We start from the raw sequence: 23925 nt of genomic DNA, 5'->3' as shown, positions 1-23925 counted from the left end.
CCTGAATATATTAATAACCACTTCTGAATTCAAACACGGGTCTAAAGAAATGAAAACAGAAAAGTCTGAAAAATGACAAAAATAAAGTTTCTCACCCCAAACTCTGGTAACGCTCACAGCAGATGCTGCATGAACGACTTCACAGCTGAACGCAGACAGGTCAGACCTTAAAACCTCCACATGGTCTCTCCTCTGGAAGGTGTGGTCTTCATTGGGAAGAACTCCTGAGCTCATCAGGCCGTCGTCTGCGGTCAGGACACTCTCATTCTTTTTCATCCTCAGGACGATGTCTGCTGGGTAGAAGCCTGTGGCGAGGCAGGTCAGCACCACGTCTGCATCCACTCTGGAGGTCTTTGCATACAGGGACACCTCGGGTGGAGCTGGAGGAGGAAATGTAAAGAGGTGTGTATCTCCTCAGCTATCGCTGCAAACAGGAACCGTTCAGCTTTCTTTGACCCCTAACGACTGAGCACAGCTGTGGCAGACGTGTCGCACGCTGACGTTTAGTTTGTGGCTTCCACACAAAATGCTTTCACATCTGTAGTCTCACATCTGGAGCTGAACGTCACTGAGCACTTGGAGAGACGCTCGTTTATCTCGTCTCTGTGACTTTTTTATCCACCAGGTGTTTCTGTAGGTGAACACCTGCCGTGTGTGGGGAGGGCGCAGCGAGGTAGTACAACGACAGTTTGAAGATAAAAAGTCAGTTTATGACTGATTACTGATTTTGCTGATAGGTAGTCGTGTGTTCTTTCATTTATATTGAGCTGTAAATCTGCATTACTGCTGCCATAATGACACAGTTGTGTTCAAATAAAGGAGGAAATAATCTTTAAGCTTTTTACATTTATTTGACCTGAACTTAGAAAAGTTGGAGGTTTAACTGAAGGTTCTTGGATTTCTGAATGTTATTGAACCATAATCACACACAAAGCCTCCTCTATGGAGTCTGATAATAATAAATATCAAAATACAGAAACTAGATGTCATACATACAGGTGTTTCGTGGCTGCTGTTGTTCATAATTCAAGAACATGCTCAGCCAATCGATGCACTCGTTCTCCAGGTATCCCTTGGTGTACTCTTTCAGCACCTGGACGCCGTCCCACTTCCTCTTGGTGGTTTGTGCCTCTGGAATCGGAGCGACCCAGACTCCACTTCTATCATCGAAGGACAGGAAGTCGTCTCCATTGTAGGCGTACATGTCCACACCTCGGACAAACCTGAGCGTGCCGTCAGGCTGCGTCTCACCCTCACAGCCGTGCATCCACTGAAGAACGTGGAGGTCTGGAAGCAGGAGGGCGAAATAAAGGAAGAACAAACAAAGGACAAGGAAATGAAGATTCAGAGGAGACAAGATGAGGAAGCAGGAACAACTTGTTCCTGACCTGAGGAACCTGATCTCAAATGGAAGACTTTTTCAATTAAAATGTTATTTTGTTGATGTCATGCAGGTCCTTCAGCTTTCGAGGGTCTGACCTGAGTCATTCTGTCTCATTCGCTCCATCAGGATGCCGATGTTGACCTTGAACCACTGCTGCTTGCTCTTGCGGGATCGTGTGCCTCTTTCCCAGTAATCAGCAGGTAAACGCTCTCTCATCCACTCCTGTCTGGGAACTTTCACCTGATTCTCGCTGTCAAAGTAGTCGATCATCTTGTCGTCCAGCAAACCCATGGCTGTGAACTGGTGGATGCCCGGGAGGCCGACAGGTTTGGAGAGCGCCGTGTAGATGTAGGTGAGGGAGTGAGTGTCTGAAAGTCACACAGGAGGAAATGTTTTTATTCCAGCCAGCTGAGAAAAACCATCTGAATATTTACATCCACTATGAATCAGGAAGCTTTGCTCTTTGGTATTTTAGTCAGTCCCTGATAAACAATGATTACGTCCATTCAGTTTTTCTGTCTCTTTAAACCTCTGTGTGCTACATTTGTTAAAGAGCAGCTGCTCTAGAGGACATTAACTTAACTAAGGTCCACATGTTAAAAACCACAGAGTTAAAACATACAGTTACAAAATGAGCTTAATCAGATCTCTCAGACAGCATCGCAATGATTTACAAAGTTATTGTAGAAAAATATGGACGATGGTGGACAAGTGAAGGACAGAAGGATCCATCCATCCATCCATCCATCATCCATCCATCATCCATCCATCCATCCATTCATCATCAATCCATCCATCATCCATCCATCATCCATCCATCATCCCTCCATCATCCATCCATCCATCATCCATCCGTCCATCATCCATCCATCCATCCATCCATCCATCATCCATCCATCCTCCATCCATCCATCAATCATCCATCATCCATCCATCCATCCATCAATCATCCATCATCCATCCATCATCCATCCATCCATCCATCCATCCATCCGTACAGAGAGAGGAGAGAGAGATCACATGTAGAGCAGAGAAACTTACTTGTTGGAGGATCAAGACCAACAGAAGGCCGACCTGTTTAAAACCACAGAGTTAAAGAAAGATTTGAAACACACGACTTCATTTTAGCAGAAACATGAAAACATGAATCCATCCTGGTTTATATCTGAGCTGCAGCTGTGATGGTTGGAGATATTTTTGGGCCTCTTAGTCCCAACTCAGCACAGCTGAAACAGCACAGCCTGCTCAGTGGTGTTACTGAGCATGTCCATCCCTTTATCACCACAGTGTTTCACCCTCTGATGGCTGCTTCCAGCAGGATAACACACCATGTCACAAAGCTCAGATCATCTCAAACTGGCTTCTTGAACATGACAATGAGCTCAGCGTACTCTCAGTCACATGTTGTTGTGTTACAGCCTCAATCAAACACAAATTAAACTCATTTTTCACTTCAACGTTCTTCACACAATACCTGATAAAGCACTGTGAACACTGTCCAGATGCTGTGTGTGGAAAGATTAGATTTAAGCAGGTGGTTGTAATGTTATAGCTGATCAGTGTGTGTGTGCATGAGAGAGCTCAGATCTAGAGAAGAGAAATGAAGCACTTACTTTTACTTGGAGTGGGAACCACAGCAGAAGGTCCACCTGTTAGAAACATAGAGTTCATCTTTCTCAGTTAACTTCAGTAATTACTTCCTCCATTCCTACAAAACTGCTCAAAGAAGTCCTGCCATTAATTAATGCTTCGATCTTAAATATGATCAACCTATCTCGAATAATCAGCTATGTACCACAGGTTACTAACAGATCATCTGCAGAGGAATGGCTTATTCGAAGAGTTTCAGTCAGGTTTGAGAGCTCATCACAGCACAGAATCAGGAAGCTTTTCTCTTTGGTATTTTAGTCAGTCCCTGATAAACAATGATTACGTCCATTCAGTTTTTCTGTCTCTTTAAACCTCTGTGTGCTACATTTGTTAAAGAGCAGCTGCTCTAGAGGACATTAACTTAACTAAGGTCCACATGTTAAAAACCACAGAGTTAAAACATACAGTTATAAAATGAGCTTAATCAGATCTCTCACACAGCATCGCAATGATTTACAAAGTTATTATCCAAAAATATGGACGATGGTGGACAAGTAAAGGACAGAAGGATCCATCCATCATCCATCCATCATCCATCCATCCATCATCCATCCATCCATCATCCATCCATCCATCATCCATCCATCCATCCATCCATCATCCATCCATCATCCATCATCCATCAATCTATTATCCATCCATCCATCATCCATCCATCCATCATCCATCCATCCATCCATCATCCATCCATCCATTATCCATCATCCATCCATCCATCCATCATCCATCCATCCATCATCCATCCATCATCCATCATCATCATCCATCCATCCATCCATCCATCATCCATGCATCATCCACCCATCCATCATCCATCCATCCATCATCCATCATCCATCCATCAATCCATTACCCATCCATCCATCATCCATCTATCATCCATCCATCCATCATCCATCCATCCATCATCCATCCATCATCCATCCATCCATCCATCCATCCATCATCCACCATCCATCATCCATCCATTATCCATCCATCATCCATCCATCCATCCATCATCCATCCATCATCCATCCATCCATCATCCATCATCATCATCCATCCATCATCCATCCATCCATCATCCATCATCATCCATCCATCCATCATCCATCCAAACATCACCCATCCATCATCCATCCATCCATCATCCATCCATCCATATTCCACCCATCATCCATCCATCCATCCATCATCCATCCATCATCCATCCATCCATCATCCATCCATCATCCATCCATCCATCATCCATCATCATCCATCCATCCATCATCCACCCATCATCCATCCATCCATTACCCATCCATCCATCATCCATCATCATCCATCCATCCACCATCCATCCATCATCCATCCATCCATCATCCATCCATCATCCATCCATCCATCATCCATCCATCCATCCATCATCCATCCATCATCCATCCATTCAGCCATCATCCATCCATCCAGCCATCATGGGTGGCTGTAGCTCAGGTGGTAGAGCAGGTCATCTACTGATCGGAAGGTTGGTGGTTCGATCCCTGGCTTCCCCAGTCCCCAAATATCCTTGGGCAAGATACTAACCCCAAATTGCTCTCCGATGCATCCATCGGAGTATGAATGTGTGTGTGAATGTTACTTAGAAAGCACTTAGAAAGATGTGCTTGTGCGAATGGGTGTGAATGGGTTAATGTACAAGTTGTGTACAGCGCTTTGAGTGCTCAGAAAGAGTAGAAAAGCGCTATATAAGAACCAGTCCATTTACCATTTAAGAACCAGTCCATCATCCATTCATCATCCATCCATCCTCCATCCATCTATCCATCTATCCATGTATCGATCCATCATCCATCCATTCATCCATCCTCCATCCATCTATCCATCTATCGTTCCATCATCCATCCATTCAGCCATCATCCATCCATCATCCATCCATCCATCATCCATCCATCATCCATCCATCCATCATCCATCATCATCCATCCATCCATCATCCACCCATCATCCATCCATCCATTACCCATCCATCCATCATCCATCATCATCCATCCATCCACCATCCATCCATCATCCATCCATCCATCATCCATCCATCATCCATCCATCCATCATTCAGCCATTCAGCCATCATCCATCCATCCAGCCATCATCCATCCATCATCCATCCATCATCCATCCATCCGTCCATCCATCCATCCATTCAGCCATCATCCATCCATCATCCATCATCCATCCATCCATCATCCATCCATCATCCATCCATCCTCCATCCATCCATCCATCAATCATCCATCAATCCATCCATCCATTCAGCCATCATCCATCCATCCATCCATCCATCATCCATCCATCCATCCATCCATCCATCCGTACAGAGAGAGGAGAGAGAGATCACATGTAGAGCAGAGAAACTTACTTGTTGGAGGATCAAGACCAACAGAAGGCCGACCTGTTTAAAACCACAGAGTTAAAGAAAGATTTGAAACACACGACTTCATTTTAGCAGAAACATGAAAACATGAATCCATCCTGGTTTATATCTGAGCTGCTGCTGTGATGGTTGGAGATATTTTTGGGCCTCTTAGTCCCAACTCAGCACAGCTGAAACAGCACAGCCTGCTCAGTGGTGTTACTGAGCATGTCCATCCCTTTATCACCACAGTGTTTCACCCTCTGATGGCTGCTTCCAGCAGGATAACACACCATGTCACAAAGCTCAGATCATCTCAAACTGGCTTCTTGAACATGGCAATGAGCTCAGCGTACTCTCAGTCACATGTTGTTGTGTTACAGCCTCAATCAAACACAGATTAAACTAATTTTTCACTTCAACGTTCTTCACACAATACCTGATAAAGCACTGTGAACACTGTCCAGATGCTGTGTGTAGACAGATTAGATTTAAACAGGTGGTTGTAATGTTATAGCTGATCAGTGTGTGTGTGCAGAGAGAGCTCAGATCTAGAGAAGAGAAATGAAGCACTTACTTTTACTTGGAGTGGGAACCACAGCAGAAGGTCCACCTGTTAGAAACATAGAGTTCATCTAGGGCTGCCACAAACGATTATTTTGATAGTCGACTAGTCACCGATTATTTTTGCGATTAGTCGACTAATCAGATCATCATCCATCGGACGTAAAACGTACAGCTTATTGCAGCAGCAGCATCTGCTTTTATATAACTATCATTAGCTTACAGCTTTAAGTGTTTAAGGTATGTGCTAACTAACAATAAAGACAAGATGATAGTTTATTAAATTTTAATGAAATTTGCAGATTGTTTCAGTGAAGTTTAATAAACTCCTTGCTATCTAAAATATAACAGGACACCGGAGTATATTCTCGAGCATCTCACACTTCTGATAATCAGCTGTCTGCTTGACGTTTATTCAGCTGTGTAAAAACTATAACTTTAATCTCAGCCAAACCGATTTACTCAGGAACAAATAAAATACTAAAAAAAAAAGCGAAACAATAACATTTTTAAGTTATCTAAGTAACTTTTATATCATGTTTAACCTGAGTAGTGAAAGACTGCGGTGGGTTTGAAAACGATCTGCCGGGAGTCCGGTGTTCTCACGGCTCTAGTAAGCCTAGCCCCCGGCTAGCTATCGAGCTAGTGGCTAACAGACGTCTCCGAAAACGTCGGAGCGCTTTTGAAAATGTGTGGTGTCTTGATAAACTGAGCAGATATTTGAGGTTTACACAGCTACATTCTCACCTGAAAATATGTTAAACGTTTATTTTGTGACCCAGAAAGAATAATAAGAGTAATATTAAAACTAACTAGCTGCCGCCATTGTTGGAAGCTGAGCTGGGCTGCGCTATGAATTCTGGGACAGAGCTTCTTCTTCTTCTTCGGGGTTTAACGGCAGCTGGCATCCTTGTACATGCAGTGCTGCCATCTTCTGTTTCAGTCCGTTATTACACTCTTAAATCCTGCTACTTATTCCTGCGTCTTTTGAGATCTTACAAAGCTTCAAACGAGGCGTCGACTATTAAATCAGTCGTCGACGATTTTGATAGTCGACGTAATCGTGACTAGTCGAGTAATCGTGGCAGCCCTAAGTTCATCTTTCTCAGTTAACTTCAGTGATTACTTCCTCCATTCCTACAAAACTGCTCAAAGAAGTCCTGCCAATAATTACTGCTTCAATCTTATATATGATCAACCTATCTCCAATAATCAGCTATGTACCACAGGCCTTCAAGCTGGCTGTAGTTAAACCTTTACTCAAAAAGCATCTCTAGACCCAGCAGTCTTAGCTAATTATAGGCCAATCTCCAACCTTCCTTTCATATCAAACATCCTTGAAAGAGTAGTTGTCAAACAGCTAACAGATCATCTGCAGAGGAATGGTTTATTTGAAGAGTTTCAGTCAGGTTTCAGAGCTCATCACAGCACAGAAACAGCTTTAGTGAAGGTTACAAATGATCCTATATTAATGCCCTTGTGGTAGCGTATCACCCATTAGAGCTCTTTGCTGTCAGACTGTAGGCTTCCTTTGGTTCCTCCAGTATTTAAAGTAGGACGGTAGAAACAGCCTTCTCTGTACACAAGCTGTCATCACCAACAAAGGCTTTTGTACAAAGTAATAAAATAGTCTCAGTAAGCGTGTTCAACAGTTATTTTACCTGCTGCATGTCGAGAGCAGAGACACTTACTTGTTGGATGAACAACAACAGAAGGTCCACCTGTTAGAAACACAGAGTTAAACGACACCAAACAACATCAAATATTTGAATGAATGAAATTAAAATTTATTTTGGAATCCAGTCTGTTTTCTTTTTTGTAAACACATCTTGAAAAACACATCTATTATTTTATATTTGCTCAAACATATCAAGCATAAATACACCAATCTTCCAGGTCAGACCTCGTCACAGGCAGTGATGTTTTATCTTGTTCACACAAATATTTCCCATTTTAAATATTTCTCTTTTTATCTGAACTGCTCATAATTTAAATATTCTTAATAAACATTTTGAAATAAAAATAAAATGTAATTCATTTGCCAGTTTCTAGTTTGTGAGTATGTGTTCATCTTCATCCATATGTTAGCAGTGTGTGTGATTTGGTGGCCTGGGGCTACATGTAAAGTTTCACTGAGAGCCACCAAACTCCTACTTAAGGAAAAATGATGTACAATTCCACACAGTGAATTTTAGGACCTGAATATATTAATAACCACTTCTGAATTCAAACACGGGTCTAAAGAAATGAAAACAGAAAAGTCTGAAAAATGACAAAAATAAAGTTTCTCACCCCAAACTCTGGTAACGCTCACAGCAGATGCTGCATGAACGACTTCACAGCTGAACGCAGACAGGTCAGACCTTAAAACCTCCACATGGTCTCTCCTCTGGAAGGTGTGGTCTTCATTGGGAAGAACTCCTGAGCTCATCAGGCCGTCGTCTGCGGTCAGGACACTCTCATTCTTTTTCATCCTCAGGACGATGTCTGCTGGGTAGAAGCCTGTGGCGAGGCAGGTCAGCACCGCGTCTGCATCCACTCTGGAGGTCTTTGCATACAGGGACACCTCGGGTGGAGCTGGAGGAGGAAATGTAAAGAGGTGTGTATCTCCTCAGCTATCGCTGCAAACAGGAACCGTTCAGCTTTCTTTGACCCCTAACGACTGAGCACAGCTGTGGCAGACGTGTCGCACGCTGACGTTTAGTTTGTGGCTTCCACACAAAATGCTTTCACATCTGTAGTCTCACATCTGGAGCTGAACGTCACTGAGCACTTGGAGAGACGCTCGTTTATCTCGTCTCTGTGACTTTTTTATCCACCAGGTGTTTCTGTAGGTGAACACCTGCCGTGTGTGGGGAGGGCGCAGCGAGGTAGTACAACGACAGTTTGAAGATAAAAAGTCAGTTTATGACTGATTACTGATTTTGCTGATAGGTAGTCGTGTGTTCTTTCATTTATATTGAGCTGTAAATCTGCATTACTGCTGCCATAATGACACTGTTGTGTTCAAATAAAGGAGGAAATAATCTTTAAGCTTTTTACATTTATTTGACCTGAACTTAGAAAAGTTGGAAGTTTAACTGAAGGTTCTTGGATTTCTGAATGTTATTGAACCATAATCACACACAAAGCCTCCTCTATGGAGTCTGATAATAATAAATATCAAAATACAGAAACTAGATGTCATACATACAGGTGTTTCGTGGCTGCTGTTGTTCATAATTCAAGAACTTGCTCAGCCAATCGATGCACTCGTTCTCCAGGTATCCCTTGGTGTACTCTTTCAGCACCTGGACGCCGTCCCACTTCCTCTTGGTGGGTTGTGCCTCTGGAATCGGAGCGACCCAGACTCCGCTTCTATCATCGAAGGACAGGAAGTCGTCTCCATCGTAGGCGTACATGTCCACGCCTCGGACAAACCTGAGCGTGCCGTCAGGCTGCGTCTCACCCTCACAGCCGTGCATCCACTGAAGAACGTGGAGGTCTGGAAGCAGGAGGGTGAAATAAAGGAAGAACAAACAAAGGACAAGGAAATGAAGATTCAGAGGAGACAAGATGAGGAAGCAGGAACAACTTGTTCCTGACCTGAGGAACCTGATCTCAAATGGAAGACTTTTTCAATTAAAATGTTATTTTGTTGATGTCATGCAGGTCTTCAGCTTTCGAGGGTCTGACCTGAGTCATTCTGTCTCATTCGCTCCATCAGGATGCCGATGTTGACCTTGAACCACTGCTGCTTGCTCTTGCGGGACTGTGTGCCTCTTTCCCAGTAATCAGCAGGTAAACGCTCTCTCATCCACTCCTGTCTGGGAACTTTCACCTGATTCTCGCTGTCAAAGTAGTCGATTATCTTGTCGTCCAGCAAACCCATGGCTGTGAACTGGTGGATGCCCGGGAGGCCGACAGGTTTGGAGAGCGCCGTGTAGATGTAGGTGAGGGAGTGAGTCTCTGAAAGTCACACAGGAGGAAATGTTTTTATTCCAGCCAGCTGAGAAAAACCATCTGAATATTTACATCCACTATGAATCAGGAAGCTTTGCTCTTTGGTATTTTAGTCAGTCCCTGATAAACAATGATTACGTCCATTCAGTTTTTCTGTCTCTTTAAACCTCTGTGTGCTACATTTGTTAAAGAGCAGCTGCTCTAGAGGACATTAACTTAACTAAGGTCCACATGTTTAAAACCACAGAGTTAAAACATACAGTTACAAAATGAGCTTAATCAGATCTCTCAGACAGCATCGCAATGATTTACAAAGTTATTGTAGAAAAATATGGACGATGGTGGACAAGTGAAGGACAGAAGGATCCATCCATCATCCATCCATCATCCATCCGTCCATCATCCATTCATCATCCATCCGTCCATCATCCATTCATCATCCATCCGTCCATCCATCCGTCCATCATCCATCCGTCCATCATCCATCCATCCATCATCCATCCGTCCATCATCCATCCGTCCATCATCCATTCATCATCCATCCGTCCATCATCCATCCGTCCATCATCCATCCATCCATCATCCATCCATCCATCATCTATCCATCCATCCATCATCCATTCATCATCCATCCTCCATCCATCCATCATCCATCCTCCTATCATCCATCCTCCATCCGTCCATCATCCATTCATCATCCATCCGTCCATCATCCATCCGTCCATCATCCATCCATCCATCATCCATCCATCCATCCTCTATCCATCCATCCATCATCCATTCATCATCCATCCTCCATCCATCCATCATCCATCCTCCTATCATCCATCCTCCATCCATCCATCATCCATCCTCCCATCATCCATCCTCCATCCATCCATCATCCATCATCCATCCATCATCCATCCATCCTCCATCCATCCATCATCCATCCATCCATCCATCATCCATCCATCCATCCATCATCCATCCATCATCCATCCATCCATCCTCCATCCATCCATGATCCATCCATCATCCATCCATCCATCATCCATCCATCCATCCATCCATCCATCCATCATCCATCCATCCATCCATCCATCCATCATCCATCCATCCATCCATCCATCATCCATCATCCATCCATCATCCATCCATCCATCCTCCATCCATCCATGATCCATCCATGATCCATCCATCCATCCATCCATCATCCATCCGTCCATCATCCATCTGTACAGAGAGAGGAGAGAGAGATCACATGTAGAGCAGAGAAACTTACTTGTTGGAGGATCAAGACCAACAGAAGGCCGACCTGTTTAAAACCACAGAGTTAAAACATACAGTTACAAAATGAGCTTAATCAGATCTCTCACACACCATCGCAATGATTTACAAAGTTATTATCCAAAAATATAGACGATGGTGGACAAGTGAAGGACAGAAGGATCCATCCATCATCCATCCATCATCCATCCGTCCATCATCCATTCATCATCCATCCGTCCATCATCCATCCGTCCATCATCCATCCATCCATCCATCATCCATCCATCAATCATCCATCCGTCCATCATCCATCCATCCATCCATCATCCATCCGTCCATCATCCATCCATCCATCCATCATCCATCCGTCCATCATCCATCCATCCATCATCATCCATCCATCAATCATCCATCCATCCATCCATCATCCATCCGTCCATCATCCATCCATCCATCCATCATCCATCCGTCCATCATCCATCCATCCGTCCATCATCCATTCATCATCCATCCGTCCATCATCCATCCGTCCATCATCCATCCATCCATCATCCGTCCATCCATCATCCATCCTCCATCCATCCATCATCCATCCATCCATCCATCCATCCATCCATCATCATCCATCCATCCATCATCCATCATCATCCATCCATCATCCATCCATCCATCCATCCATCCATCATCCATCCATCATCCATCCATCATCCATCCATCCATCCATCCATCCATCCATCCATCATCCATCCATCCTCCATCCATCCATCCATCCATCATCCATCCATCAGTCCATCATCCATCATCCATCCGTACAGAGAGAGGAGAGAGAGAGCACATGTAGAGCAGAGAAACTTACTTGTTGGAGGATCAAGACCAACAGAAGGCCGACCTGTTTAAAACCACAGAGTTAAAGAAAGATTTGAAACACACGACTTCATTTTAGCAGAAACATGAAAACATGAATCCATCCTGGTTTATATCTGAGCTGCTGCTGTGATGTTTGGGGATATTTTTGGGCCTCTTAGTCCCAACTCAGCACAGCTGAAACAGCACAGCCTGCTCAGTGTTGTTACTGAGCATGTCCATCCCTTTATCACCACAGTGTTTCACCCTCTGATGGCTGCTTCCAGCAGGATAACACACCATGTCACAAAGCTCAGATCATCTCAAACTGGCTTCTTGAACATGACAATGAGTTCAGCGTACTCTCAGTCACATGTTGTTGTGTTACAGCCTCAATCAAACACAGATTAAACTAATTTTTCACTTCAACGTTCTTCACACAATACCTGATAAAGCACTGTGAACACTGTCCAGATGCTGTGTGTAGACAGATTAGATTTAAACAGGTGGTTGTAATGTTATAGCTGATCAGTGTGTGTGTGCATGAGAGAGCTCAGATCTAGAGAAGAGAAATGAAGCACTTACTTTTACTTGGAGTGGGAACCACAGCAGAAGGTCCACCTATTAGAAACATAGAGTTCATCTAGGGCTGCCACAAACGATTATTTTGATAGTCGACTAGTCACCGATTATTTTTGCGATTAGTCGACTAATCAGATCATCATCCATGGGACGTAAAACGTACAGCTTATTGCACCAGCAGCAGCTGCTCTTATATAACTATCATTAGCTTACAGCTTTAAGTGTTTCAGGTATGTGCTAACTAACAATAAAGACAAGATGATAGTTTATTAAATTTTAATGAAATTTGCAGATTGTTTCAGTGAAGTTTAATAAACTCCTTGCTATCTAAAATATAACAGGACACCGGAGTAAATTCTCGAGCATCTCACACTTCTGATAATCAGCTGTCTGCTTGATGTTTATTCAGCTGTGTAAAAACTATAACTTTAATCTCAGCCAAACCGATTTACTCAGGAACAAATAAAACACTGAAAAAAGCCAAACAATAACATTTTTAAGTTATCTAAATGACTTATATATCATGTTTAACCTGAGTAGCGAAAGACGGCGGTGGGTTTGAAAACGATTTGCCGGGAGTCCGGTGTTCTCACGGCTCTAGTGAGCCTAGCCCCCGGCTAGCTATTGAGCTAGTGGCTAACAGACGTCTCCGAAAACGTCGGAGCGCTTTTGAAAATATGTGGTGTCTTGATAAACTGAGCAGATATTTGAGGTTTACACAGCTACATTCTCACCTGAAAATATGTTAAACGTTTATTTTGTGACCCAGAAAGAATAATAAGAGTAATATTAAAACTAACTAGCTGCCGCCATTGTTGGAAACTGAGCTGGGCTGCGCTATGAATTCTGGGACACAGCTTCTTCTTCTTCTTCGGGGTTTAACAGCAGCTGGCATCCTTGTACATGCAGTGCTGCCATCTTCTGTTTCAGTCCGTTATTACACTCTTAAATCCTACTACTTATTCCTGCGTCTTTTGGGATCTTACAAAGCTTCAAACGACGCGTCGACTATTAAATCAGTCGTCGACGATTCTGATAGTCGACGTAATCGTGACTACTCGAGTAATCGTGGCAGCCCTAAGTTCATCTTTCTCAGTTAACTTCAGTGATTACTTCCTCCATTCCTACAAAACTGCTCAAAGAAGTCCTGCCAATAATTACTGCTTCAATCTTAAATATGATCAACTATCTCTAATAATCAGCTATGTACCACAGGCCTTCAAGCTGGCTGTAGTGAAACCTTTACTCAAAAAGCCATCTCTAGACCCAGCAGTCTTAGCTAATTATAGGCCAATCTCCAACCTTCCTTTATATCAAACATCCTTGAAAGAGTAGTTGTCAAACAGCTAACAGATCATCTGCAGAGGAATGGCTTATTTGAAGAGTTTCAGTCAGGTTTCAGAGTTCATCACAGCACAGAAACAGCTTTAGTGAAGGTTACAAATGATCTTATATTAATGCCCTTGTGGTAGCATATCACCCATTAGAGCTCTTTGCTGTCAGACTGTGGGCTTCCTTTGGTTCCTCCAGTATTTAAAGTAGGACGGTAGAAACAGCCTTCTCTGTACACAAGCTGTCATCACCAACAAAGGCTTTTGTACAAAGTAACAAAATAGTCTCAGTAAGCGTGTTCAACAGTTATTTTACCTGCTGCATGTCGAGAGCAGAGACACTTACTTGTTGGATGAACAACAACAGAAGGTCCACCTGTTAGAAACACAGAGTTAAACGACACCGAACAACATCAAATATTTGAATGAATGAAATTAAAATTTATTTTGAAATCCAGTCTGTTTTCTTTTTTGTAAACACATCTTGAAAAACACATCTATTATTTTATATTTGCTCAAACATATCAAGCATAAATACATCAATCGAACCTTCCAGGTCAGACCTCGTCACAGGCAGTGATGTTTTATCTTGTTCACACAAATATTTCCCATTTTAAATATTTCTCTTTTTATCTGAACTGCTCATAATTTAAATATTCTTAATAAACATTTTGAAATAAAAATAAAATGTAATTCATTTGCCAGTTTCTAGTTTGTGAGTATGTGTTCATCTTCATCCATATGTTAGCAGTGTGTGTGATTTGGTGGCCTGGGGCTACATGTAAAGTTTCACTGAGAGCCACCAAACTCCTACTTAAGGAAAAATGATGTACAATTCCACACAGTGAATTTTAGGACCTGAATATATTAATAACCACTTCTGAATTCAAACACGGGTCTAAAGAAATGAAAACAGAAAAGTCTGAAAAATGACAAAAATAAAGTTTCTCACCCCAAACTCTGGTAACGCTCACAGCAGATGCTGCATGAACGACTTCACAGCTGAACGCAGACAGGTCAGACCTTAAAACCTCCACATGGTCTCTCCTCTGGAAGGTGTGGTCTTCATTGGGAAGAACTCCTGAGCTCATCAGGCCGTCGTCTGCGGTCAGGACACTCTCATTCTTTTTCATCCTCAGGACGATGTCTGCTGGGTAGAAGCCTGTGGCGAGGCAGGTCAGCACCGCGTCTGCATCCACTCTGGAGGTCTTTGCATACAGGGACACCTCGGGTGGAGCTGGAGGAGGAAATGTAAAGAGGTGTGTATCTCCTCAGCTATCGCTGCAAACAGGAACCGTTCAGCTTTCTTTGACCCCTAACGACTGAGCACAGCTGTGGCAGACGTGTCGCACGCTGACGTTTAGTTTGTGGCTTCCACACAAAATGCTTTCACATCTGTAGTCTCACATCTGGAGCTGAACGTCACTGAGCACTTGGAGAGACGCTCGTTTATCTCGTCTCTGTGACTTTTTTATCCACCAGGTGTTTCTGTAGGTGAACACCTGCCGTGTGTGGGGAGGGCGCAGCGAGGTAGTACAACGACAGTTTGAAGATAAAAAGTCAGTTTATGACTGATTACTGATTTTGCTGATAGGTAGTCGTGTGTTCTTTCATTTATATTGAGCTGTAAATCTGCATTACTGCTGCCATAATGACACAGTTGTGTTCAAATAAAGGAGGAAATAATCTTTAAGCTTTTTACATTTATTTGACCTGAACTTAGAAAAGTTGGAAGTTTAACTGAAGGTTCTTGGATTTCTGAATGTTATTGAACCATAATCACACACAAAGCCTCCTCTATGGAGTCTAATAATAATAAATATCAAAATACAGAAACTAGATGTCATACATACAGGTGTTTCGTGGCTGCGGTTGTTCATAATTCAAGAACATGCTCAGCCAATCGATGCACTCCTCCTCCAGGTATCCCTTGGTGTACTCTTTCAGCACCTGGACGCCGTCCCACTTCCTCTTGGTGGTTTGTGCCTCTGGAATCGGAGCGACCCAGACTCCGCTTCTATCATCGAAGGACAGGAAGTCGTCTCCATCGTAGGCGTACATGTCCACGCCTCGGACAAACCTGAGCGTGCCGTCAGGCTGCGTCTCACCCTCACAGCCGTGCATCCACTGAAGAACGTGGAGGTCTGGAAGCAGGAGGGCGAAATAAAGGAAGAACAAACAAAGGACAAGGAAATGAAGATTCAGAGGAGACAAGATGAGGAAGCAGGAACAACTTGTTCCTGACCTGAGGAACCTGATCTCAAATGGAAGCATTTTTCAATAAAATGTTATTTTGTTGATGTCATGCAGGTCTTCAGCTTTCGAGGGTCTGACCTGAGTCATTCTGTCTCATTCGCTCCATCAGGATGCCGATGTTGACCTTGAACCACTGCTGCTTGCTCTTGCGGGACTGTGTGCCTCTTTCCCAGTAATCAGCAGGTAAACGCTCTCTCATCCACTCCTGTCTGGGAACTTTCACCTGATTCTCGCTGTCAAAGTAGTCGATCATCTTGTCGTCCAGCAAACCCATGGCTGTGAACTGGTGGATGCCCGGGAGGCCGACAGGTTTGGAGAGCGCCGTGTAGATGTAGGTGAGGGAGTGAGTCTCTGAAAGTCACACAGGAGGAAATGTTTTTATTCCAGCCAGCTGAGAAGAACCATCTGAATATTTACATCCACTATGAATCAGGAAGCTTTGCTCTTTGGTATTTTAGTCAGTCCCTGATAAACAATCAGTTGATAAACTTGTTTTTTTCTTGGAAAAACTAGGATTGTTTAATGTGACAGTTCTGAGACCCGACCCATCGTTCGTCTGTTCTTGCTTCTTTTCTCGTGACTGTTTCCAGAACACAAGCTGCTCTCTGAGGTGAGCCTGTATCTGTGTCTTCATGCTTTAGCTCCAGCTCTTCCCCACCACAGAGAGGATGACACAAGCACAAATTTCTGACTGCCAGGTCCTCCTCCTACGGTCCCCATAAGGCCAAAGACCCTCACTGATGAGCCCCTCCCCAAGGCCTGAGCCTCCCAACCCTGTCCTGACGGAAGCATCTTGGTCCATTGCTGTGGAAAACATGACTCCTTGAGGTACAAACTCCTCCCCAATGATAAGGTTGTGATTCATACATGAGTAAAGATCTCTGTTTGTATGCTGAACAAAATGTCATGTTTCTGTTGTGTAAAGATTTTAGTGACATACTTAAAAATGCAGACACAAAGACAAAAGTCTGTAGACAGACTACAGCTAATCTAAAATCCCACCTTAAGAATGTGCCTGGATACTAAAACAGCATCAGCAGAGTTCTGACACCAGGCTGAAGATGACAGCAGGTGAGTAAAGAGCATTTTAATCCAGTGGTGCTGACCTGTTGATAAGTGCTAATGCTAACATGAGACCTGGAGAGAAGAACAAACTGAAACTGATCATTTACACACAAGTAGAATTTCAGCAAGTGAACCAAAGGAAACAAGTGCATCAGAGGTCGTGTGCTCAGTACCAGAGTGGGGATGACTAAAGGAGCTGCTGCTGAGCATTGCAGCTGTAACACAGTTTTGTGTGATCAAGTTGTGCGTTAATGAACCTCGAAGTGTTATTTCTTTTGGTCAGTTAATTGGCATGATACTGATTATACTTAACCAGTGCATGTTAAAATGATGCCTCAGTACTTTGATACCATGTTGTTGGATTATTTAGTACTAAGTTAGTAGCAGTGACCATCCAGCTGTATTAGGAATAAAGGACTTTTCTATTGTTTAGTTGAACTGTTGCTAGTTTGCCATATTTGTGCCTTACTAGTAACAACTTGTAAGACATGTGCGGTTTAGCCAATTGATCTCTACAGTGACCCCTTGTGGACATTATGAGATATTGCTATGACTCTACTTATTGTAGAATTACCTGTTTCTGTTTCCAGAAAACCATGCTCAGAGTCACACATACTGTGTACTATACAACAATAAGTTCAAGTATGGCTGCACTGAATTTAGATTAAGCCTGGCAAGCACTTTGATGGAAACAATCTTAATTAAAGAAAGTTAACCCAACTCCTGGACTGCTGCAGTTCTTCTAACAGAAGACTTAGCCCAGACTTTTATACCCAGTATTCCAGTATATATATATATTCCACAGTAAGTGTGACAAATAACGCACTAACATCAGTGTTAGTAAAGACTTGTGCAGCTCTGATGTTGCTGAATGTGGAAATTAGAAGCAGCACTCGGTCATCTCAGGATGCACTAACACGGAGTTTTCTCTCGGTCCGTGGGGACAGTTACAGACATGGAACATCTCGTGTAAACTATTTCCTCCTTTGTTTTAGACGTCAGGCCTGTGCAGCAGGGTTAAAGCTCTAGAATCGATCAAATATATTTTCTATCTATCAAAAATAAAAAGCGAATCGATCATCTGAAATGTGCGTCACTCTTTACTTTCACTTTTAAGCCTCCTGCAGGACGGTCACTCACCGCCGTTCACGCACAGTCCTGTCCCCGAGAGGACCAGAACCACCATGAGGATCATTCTGTTCTCGTTTAGAACCAGTTTTATCCTCCTGCTGGAGCGGGGTTCTCTCCGTGTCTGCCTGAGACCCACAGCTGCTCGCCTTCCTGCTTCCTGCTGATGTTAGTGAGCAACAGCTGGAAGACATCAGCTGGATAACGGTTTCTATTTTTTTTATTCCCAGCTTTATTCTGGAAGATCACACACGGAAGAGCAAACCCTGGAACACCAAGACTAAAAATAATAATACAAACACATAAAGGAGAGAACAGAGTGACTTAATCAGAGCATTTAAAATATCTTTATTTATTTTTATTAGTGTAAATATTTCAGCGTCATTTAAGTTTTTTAGCTACAGTTTTATTTTGAGGTATCTGATGTGGCGTAATCTAACCTGTTTTATTGTGAAAGGTTTAACAGGAAGTGAAAGTCGGTAAACCGGTGTTCTAACAAACACCCTACTTGTGTTACTGTGCGTGCGCACAACTCAAAACGGCCATGTACGATGGAGGCATAAACCACGTAAGGTAGCTCGGATTGATAGACATGACTGTAAATTAACGCTATGGTCGAACGTTTTGTCAGGAGGTTTGAAAGGTTTCCAAGGCAACCTTAGCCCTTTAAACCCCATAATGTGAAACAGGCCGCCTGGAATGACTTCGTTGTTTTAGCTGTAAAAGTGTCATAAAGTCTGTGAGGATGTGCTTCTGTCCCTTTTCTCAGGAATACGACTTCTTTCAACATCTGGTAGTTGTTTTGTTTTACTGAATGTTATAAGTGTGTAATAAGGGAGTAATAACGGGAACACACAAAATGAAATTGACATTTTGCAAATTTTTACTGAATGGAAGCACTCAGATTGTACGTCAATCAAATATTTAGAATTAGCAATTTGAACTTCGAACTAAGAAACACTAAACAACAACAAATATGTGAACTTTGGCCCTGTAGTTTGCAGCATAACTAAGGGAGGATTCAGGGTCACCTGTCTCAGAGTGATGCTGAAAACTAGTTCATGTATCACACAGCGGAAAATTGTGTTCTTATATTTAGTTTTGGATCAGACTGTGTGTTGGTACATAGTGTTGATTTTATATTGCATGGTTTTATCCTCATATCAGGGTGGAAAATAAGTATTTGGTCACCTCAAACAAGGAAAATCCCTGGCTCTCACAGACCTGTAACGTCTTCTGTAAGAAGCTTTTCTGTCCCCCACTCGTTACCTGTATGAATGGCACCTGTTTGACCTCATCATCTGTATAAAAGACACCTGTCCACAGCCTCAACCAGTCAGACTCCAAACTCCGCCATGGACAAGACCAAAGAGCTTTCGAAGGACACCAGGAAAAGAATTGTAGACCTGCACCAGACTGGGAAGAGTGAATCTACAATAGGCAAGCAGCTTGGTGTGAAAAAATCAACTGTGGGAGCAATCATCAGAAAATGGAAGACATACAAGACCACTGATAATCTCCCTCGATCTGGGGCTCCACGCAAGATCTCATCCCGTGGGGTCAAAATGATCATGAGAACGGTGAGCAAAGATCCCAGAACCACACGGGGGGACCTGGTGAATGACCTGCAGAGAGCTGGGACCAAAGCAACAAAGGTCACCATCAGTAACACACTACAACGGCAGGGAATCAAATCCCGCAGTGCCAGACGTGTTCCGCTGCTGAAGCCAGTGCATGTCCAGGCCCGTCTGAAGTTTGCCAGAGAGCACATGGATGATACAGCAGAGGATTGGGAGAATGTCATGTGGTCAGATGAAACCAAAGTAGAACTTTTTGGTATAAACTCAACTCGTCGTGTTTGGAGGAAGAAGAATACTGAGTTGCATCCCAAGAACACCATACCTACTGTGAAGCATGGGGGTGGAAACATCATGCTATGGGGCTGTTTTTCTGCCAAGGGGACAGGACGACTGATCCGTGTTAAGGACAGAATGAATGGGGCCAAGTATCGTGAGATTTTGAGCCAAAACCTCCTTCCATCAGTGAGAACTTTGAAGATGAAACGAGGCTGGGTCTTCCAACATGACAATGATCCAAAACACGCCGCCCGGGCAACAAAGGAGTGGCTCCGTAAGAAGCATTTGAAAGTCCTGGAGTGGCCTAGCCAGTCTCCAGACCTCAACCCCATAGAAAATCTGTGGCGGGAGTTGAAAGTCCGTGTTGCTCGGCGACAGCCCCAAAAATCACTGCTCTTGACAAGATCTGCATGGAGGAATGGGCCAAAATACCAGCTACTGTGTGTGCAAACCTGGTAAAGACCTATAGTAAACGTTTGACCTCTGTTATTGCCAACAAAGGTTATGTTACAAAGTATTGAGTTGTATTTTTGTTATTGACCAAATACTTATTTTCCACCCTGATTTACGAATAAATTCTTTACAAATCCTACCATGTGAATTCATGGATTTTTTTTTCACATTCTGTCTCTCACAGTTGAAGTGTACCTCTGGTGCAAATTACTGACCTCTGTCATCATTTTAAGTGGGGGAACTTGCACAATCGGTGGCTGACTAAATACTTTTTTGCCCCACTGTATTTACATTGTGTATTTTAGTGTAGTTGCACAATATTCTTTTAATCCACTGTGGACTAAGCGGACAGTTGTAGGCACCTGTGAGGTGGGGGCATTCCCCAAGGTGGCCTATCAGCCGCCAAACTGACCTATTAAGGGGGATAGTGAGCGCAGAGACGGGAAAGAGCGACACACGAAAGGTGAGCAGGAGGAGAAGAAACGGGGGAATTTTAGCATATGAGAAACATTTGTTTAGCCTTTGTTTTGATAGTATAGTCCAGTCCAGATAGTTATCTCTGCCGGCAGGGTTTTTTTAGCGTCTTGAGAACACTCTTTTTATTGTATAGGAGGGATTTTAAACTGTATTTGTAATTCTGGCTGTGTTTGTTTCCATGGAAATAAATGGTGTGTTTAAGGCCAACTTAATCTCTGTGCCCTGAGCGCTGACCCACTCACTCCCCTTCCTCTTGTATGTGAACAGACTTTGTGGTGAAGATTTAGATCCACCAGCCATAGCGGTTACACATGCTTTTATTACTTCCAGGCTGGACGACTGTAATTCATTATTATCAGGGTGTCCTAAAAACTCCCTGAAAAGCCTTCAGCTAATCCAAAATGCTGCAGCAAGAGTCCTGACAGGGACTAGAAAGAGAGAGCAGATTTCTCCTGTTTTGGCTTCCTGTTAAGTCCAGAATTAAAATCCTGCTCTTCACATACAAGGTCTTAAACAATCAGGCCCCATCTTATCTTAATGACCTTGTAGTACCATATCACCTTATCAGAGCACTTCGCTCTCGCTCTGCAGGCATACTTGTTGTTCCTAGAGTATTTAAAAGTAGAATGGGAGGCAGAGCCTTCAGTTTTCAGGCCCATCTTCTGTGGAACCAGCTTCCAGTTTGGATTCAGGAGACAGACACTATCTCTACTTTCAAGATTAGGCTTCAAACTTTCCTTTTTGCTAAAGCATGTAGTTAGGGCTGGACCAGGTGACCCTGAATCCTCCCTTAGTTATGCTGCAATAGACGTAGGCTGCCGGGGGATTCCCATGATGCATTGAGTTTTTCCTTTCCAGTCACCTTTCTTGCTCACTATGTGTTAACAGACCTCTCTGCACTGAATCATATCTGTTATTAACCTCTGTCTCTCTTCCACAGCATGTCTTTATCCTGTCTTCCTTCTCTCACCCCAACCAATCACAGCAGATGGCCCCGCCCCTCCCTGAGCCTGGTTCTGCCGGAGGTTTCTTCCTGTTAAAATGGAGTTTTTCCTTCCCACTGTCGCCAAAGTGCTGCTCATAGGGGGTCATATGATTGTTGGGTTTTTCTCTGTATCTACTGTACAATATAAAGCACCTTGAGGCGACTGTAGTTGTGATTTGGCGCTATATAAATACAATTGAATTGAATTGAACTGTCAGAGGCCATAAGAAGATCATTTGTAACCTTCACTAAAGCTGTTTCTGTGCTGTGATGAGCTCTGAAACCTGACTGAAACTCTTCAAATAAGCCATTCCTCTGCAGATGATCTGTTAGCTGTTACAGACGGGACAGACATGGCTGGGGGATAGGAAAGGAAGAAAGATGAAGGAAAAGAAAAACAGACAGGAAGGAGGACAGTGAGAAAGGGCACTTAAAAAGAAAAAAAAATTCCCGGATCACCCGTTGAGAGACAAAGATAAAACAAGCAAAAAAGAGAGCAACATAATAAACACAACACCATCAAAATAATCTAGCTGGTGAGGGGCGATAGGCCTCCAAACTTTGGACGGCCTGAGATGTTCCCAGAGAGGTGGAGAGGTGAGTTACATTAGAAAGATCAGAAAGTGTGTTTGGATTGACAACAACTGTGATGACACATTATAACCTGTTATTAAAGTTCTGGCCCTGCTTTGATCAAATGTGGGTTACTGCTGGTTAGTTAGTGTGACTTCATACAAACCTGTGTGTTACACCAGTGGAAGAAGCTTTTCCTTCATCAGTCTTCTTGTTTCTTACTATAGTGGTGAACAGCGACACTAACACTCTCTGGCTCTATGCTGCCCCCCTGTGGTCACAGTTGTAGTCAGTGTTGGTATGAAATGTTTGAAAGCTTCAGCACCACAGACAGCTACAGGCAGCTCCACCCTCTCTGTACCATGTCTGCAACCTGTAACTTCAGTGTGTTGATTTAAATAATGAAATAAACTCTGGCTGCACATCGTTCTTCTTTTCTTTAAAAACAAAAACAAAAACGGTTAAATAGTGTAAAATATGTAAATGTACAAACAAAATGTACAAAAGTTAGTGGTCCCAGAATAATTACAACTTTAAATAATTATAATCATAGCGAGGTTTGGCCTGATGGTGGCAGTAATGGAAACATTAGAGTACCACCATCATCAGTTTAAATTTACCACATTTGATTTGAAGAACACTCAAGGACACTGTACACAGCAGAATAATAAAAGCAGTAGAAAAGCAGGCAGTTTACACAATCATAAAGTCATAACGCATAAAACAAATTTAACATAGCAGAGTGGAGAGGTTATGTGGGATAAGCTATTTTGAACGAGTGCGTTTTTGTCTAGACTTAAAGAGAGAGAAGAAAGTGATATTTCTTAAATCAGGAGGTCGAGAATTCCAGAGTTGAGGAGCAGAGCAGCTGAAAGCCACGGTGGCAAGACAGGGGGAGGGGCTAGAGAGAGAGAAGAAGAAGATCTAAGACACTGAGATGGGATCATCATCAGAGATAGATGATGAACAGCCTTAAATGTATACAAAAGTTGTTAGGTTTAATGTATGTGTTGTAGGTTGCCATTTAAAAAGCTAGAATGCTTCTGTTTGCTATCTATGTAACCTACGCATACGACTACGTGCACGACATTGATAAGGGGAACAAGCAGCCTTGAGAAGAACAGATTCTACCAACAACAATCTGGGAGAGCTGCACTCCCATCATATAACCACACACAATGTATAATCATGCTTGCACAGCACAATCACAC

At 43.0% G+C, this 23925-nt stretch overlaps 1 protein-coding gene across 3 annotated transcripts in view; it reads right to left on the bottom strand.

The window, feature by feature from the left end:
• The window catches only part of LOC102785861 (uncharacterized), a 41781-nt gene extending 23218 nt beyond the window's left edge, over positions 1–18563 (bottom strand). For 2 of the 3 annotated variants that reach the window (XM_087834589.1, XM_087834590.1), the window contains exons 1-19: positions 18383–18563; positions 16256–16528; positions 15775–16065; positions 14874–15158; positions 14268–14297; positions 12594–12629; positions 12022–12054; positions 11179–11211; positions 9648–9920; positions 9166–9456; positions 8265–8549; positions 7664–7693; positions 5986–6021; positions 5415–5447; positions 2998–3033; positions 2426–2458; positions 1480–1752; positions 997–1287; positions 96–380 (exon numbers count right to left, since the gene is read on the bottom strand). In XM_087834589.1, the coding sequence (XP_087690715.1) occupies positions 96–380; positions 997–1287; positions 1480–1752; positions 2426–2458; positions 2998–3033; positions 5415–5447; positions 5986–6021; positions 7664–7693; positions 8265–8549; positions 9166–9456; positions 9648–9920; positions 11179–11211; positions 12022–12054; positions 12594–12629; positions 14268–14297; positions 14874–15158; positions 15775–16065; positions 16256–16528; positions 18383–18437 (2902 nt within the window). In that variant the 5' untranslated portion in view covers positions 18438–18563. The remainder of the gene's footprint in view (positions 1–95; positions 381–996; positions 1288–1479; positions 1753–2425; positions 2459–2997; positions 3034–5414; positions 5448–5985; positions 6022–7663; positions 7694–8264; positions 8550–9165; positions 9457–9647; positions 9921–11178; positions 11212–12021; positions 12055–12593; positions 12630–14267; positions 14298–14873; positions 15159–15774; positions 16066–16255; positions 16529–18382) is intronic. The other variant, XM_087834591.1, reaches the window with a different exon arrangement.
• Positions 18564–23925: the final 5362 nt, after the last annotated feature.

This window comes from Neolamprologus brichardi, chromosome 22 (genome assembly GCF_056152115.1).
Source record: "Neolamprologus brichardi isolate AB-2024 chromosome 22, ASM5615211v1, whole genome shotgun sequence".
In the NCBI taxonomy this organism is placed as follows: Eukaryota; Metazoa; Chordata; class Actinopteri; order Cichliformes; family Cichlidae; genus Neolamprologus; species Neolamprologus brichardi.
Note: the sequence above shows the minus strand (reverse complement) of the source record. Positions and strands in the feature narration are given on the sequence as shown.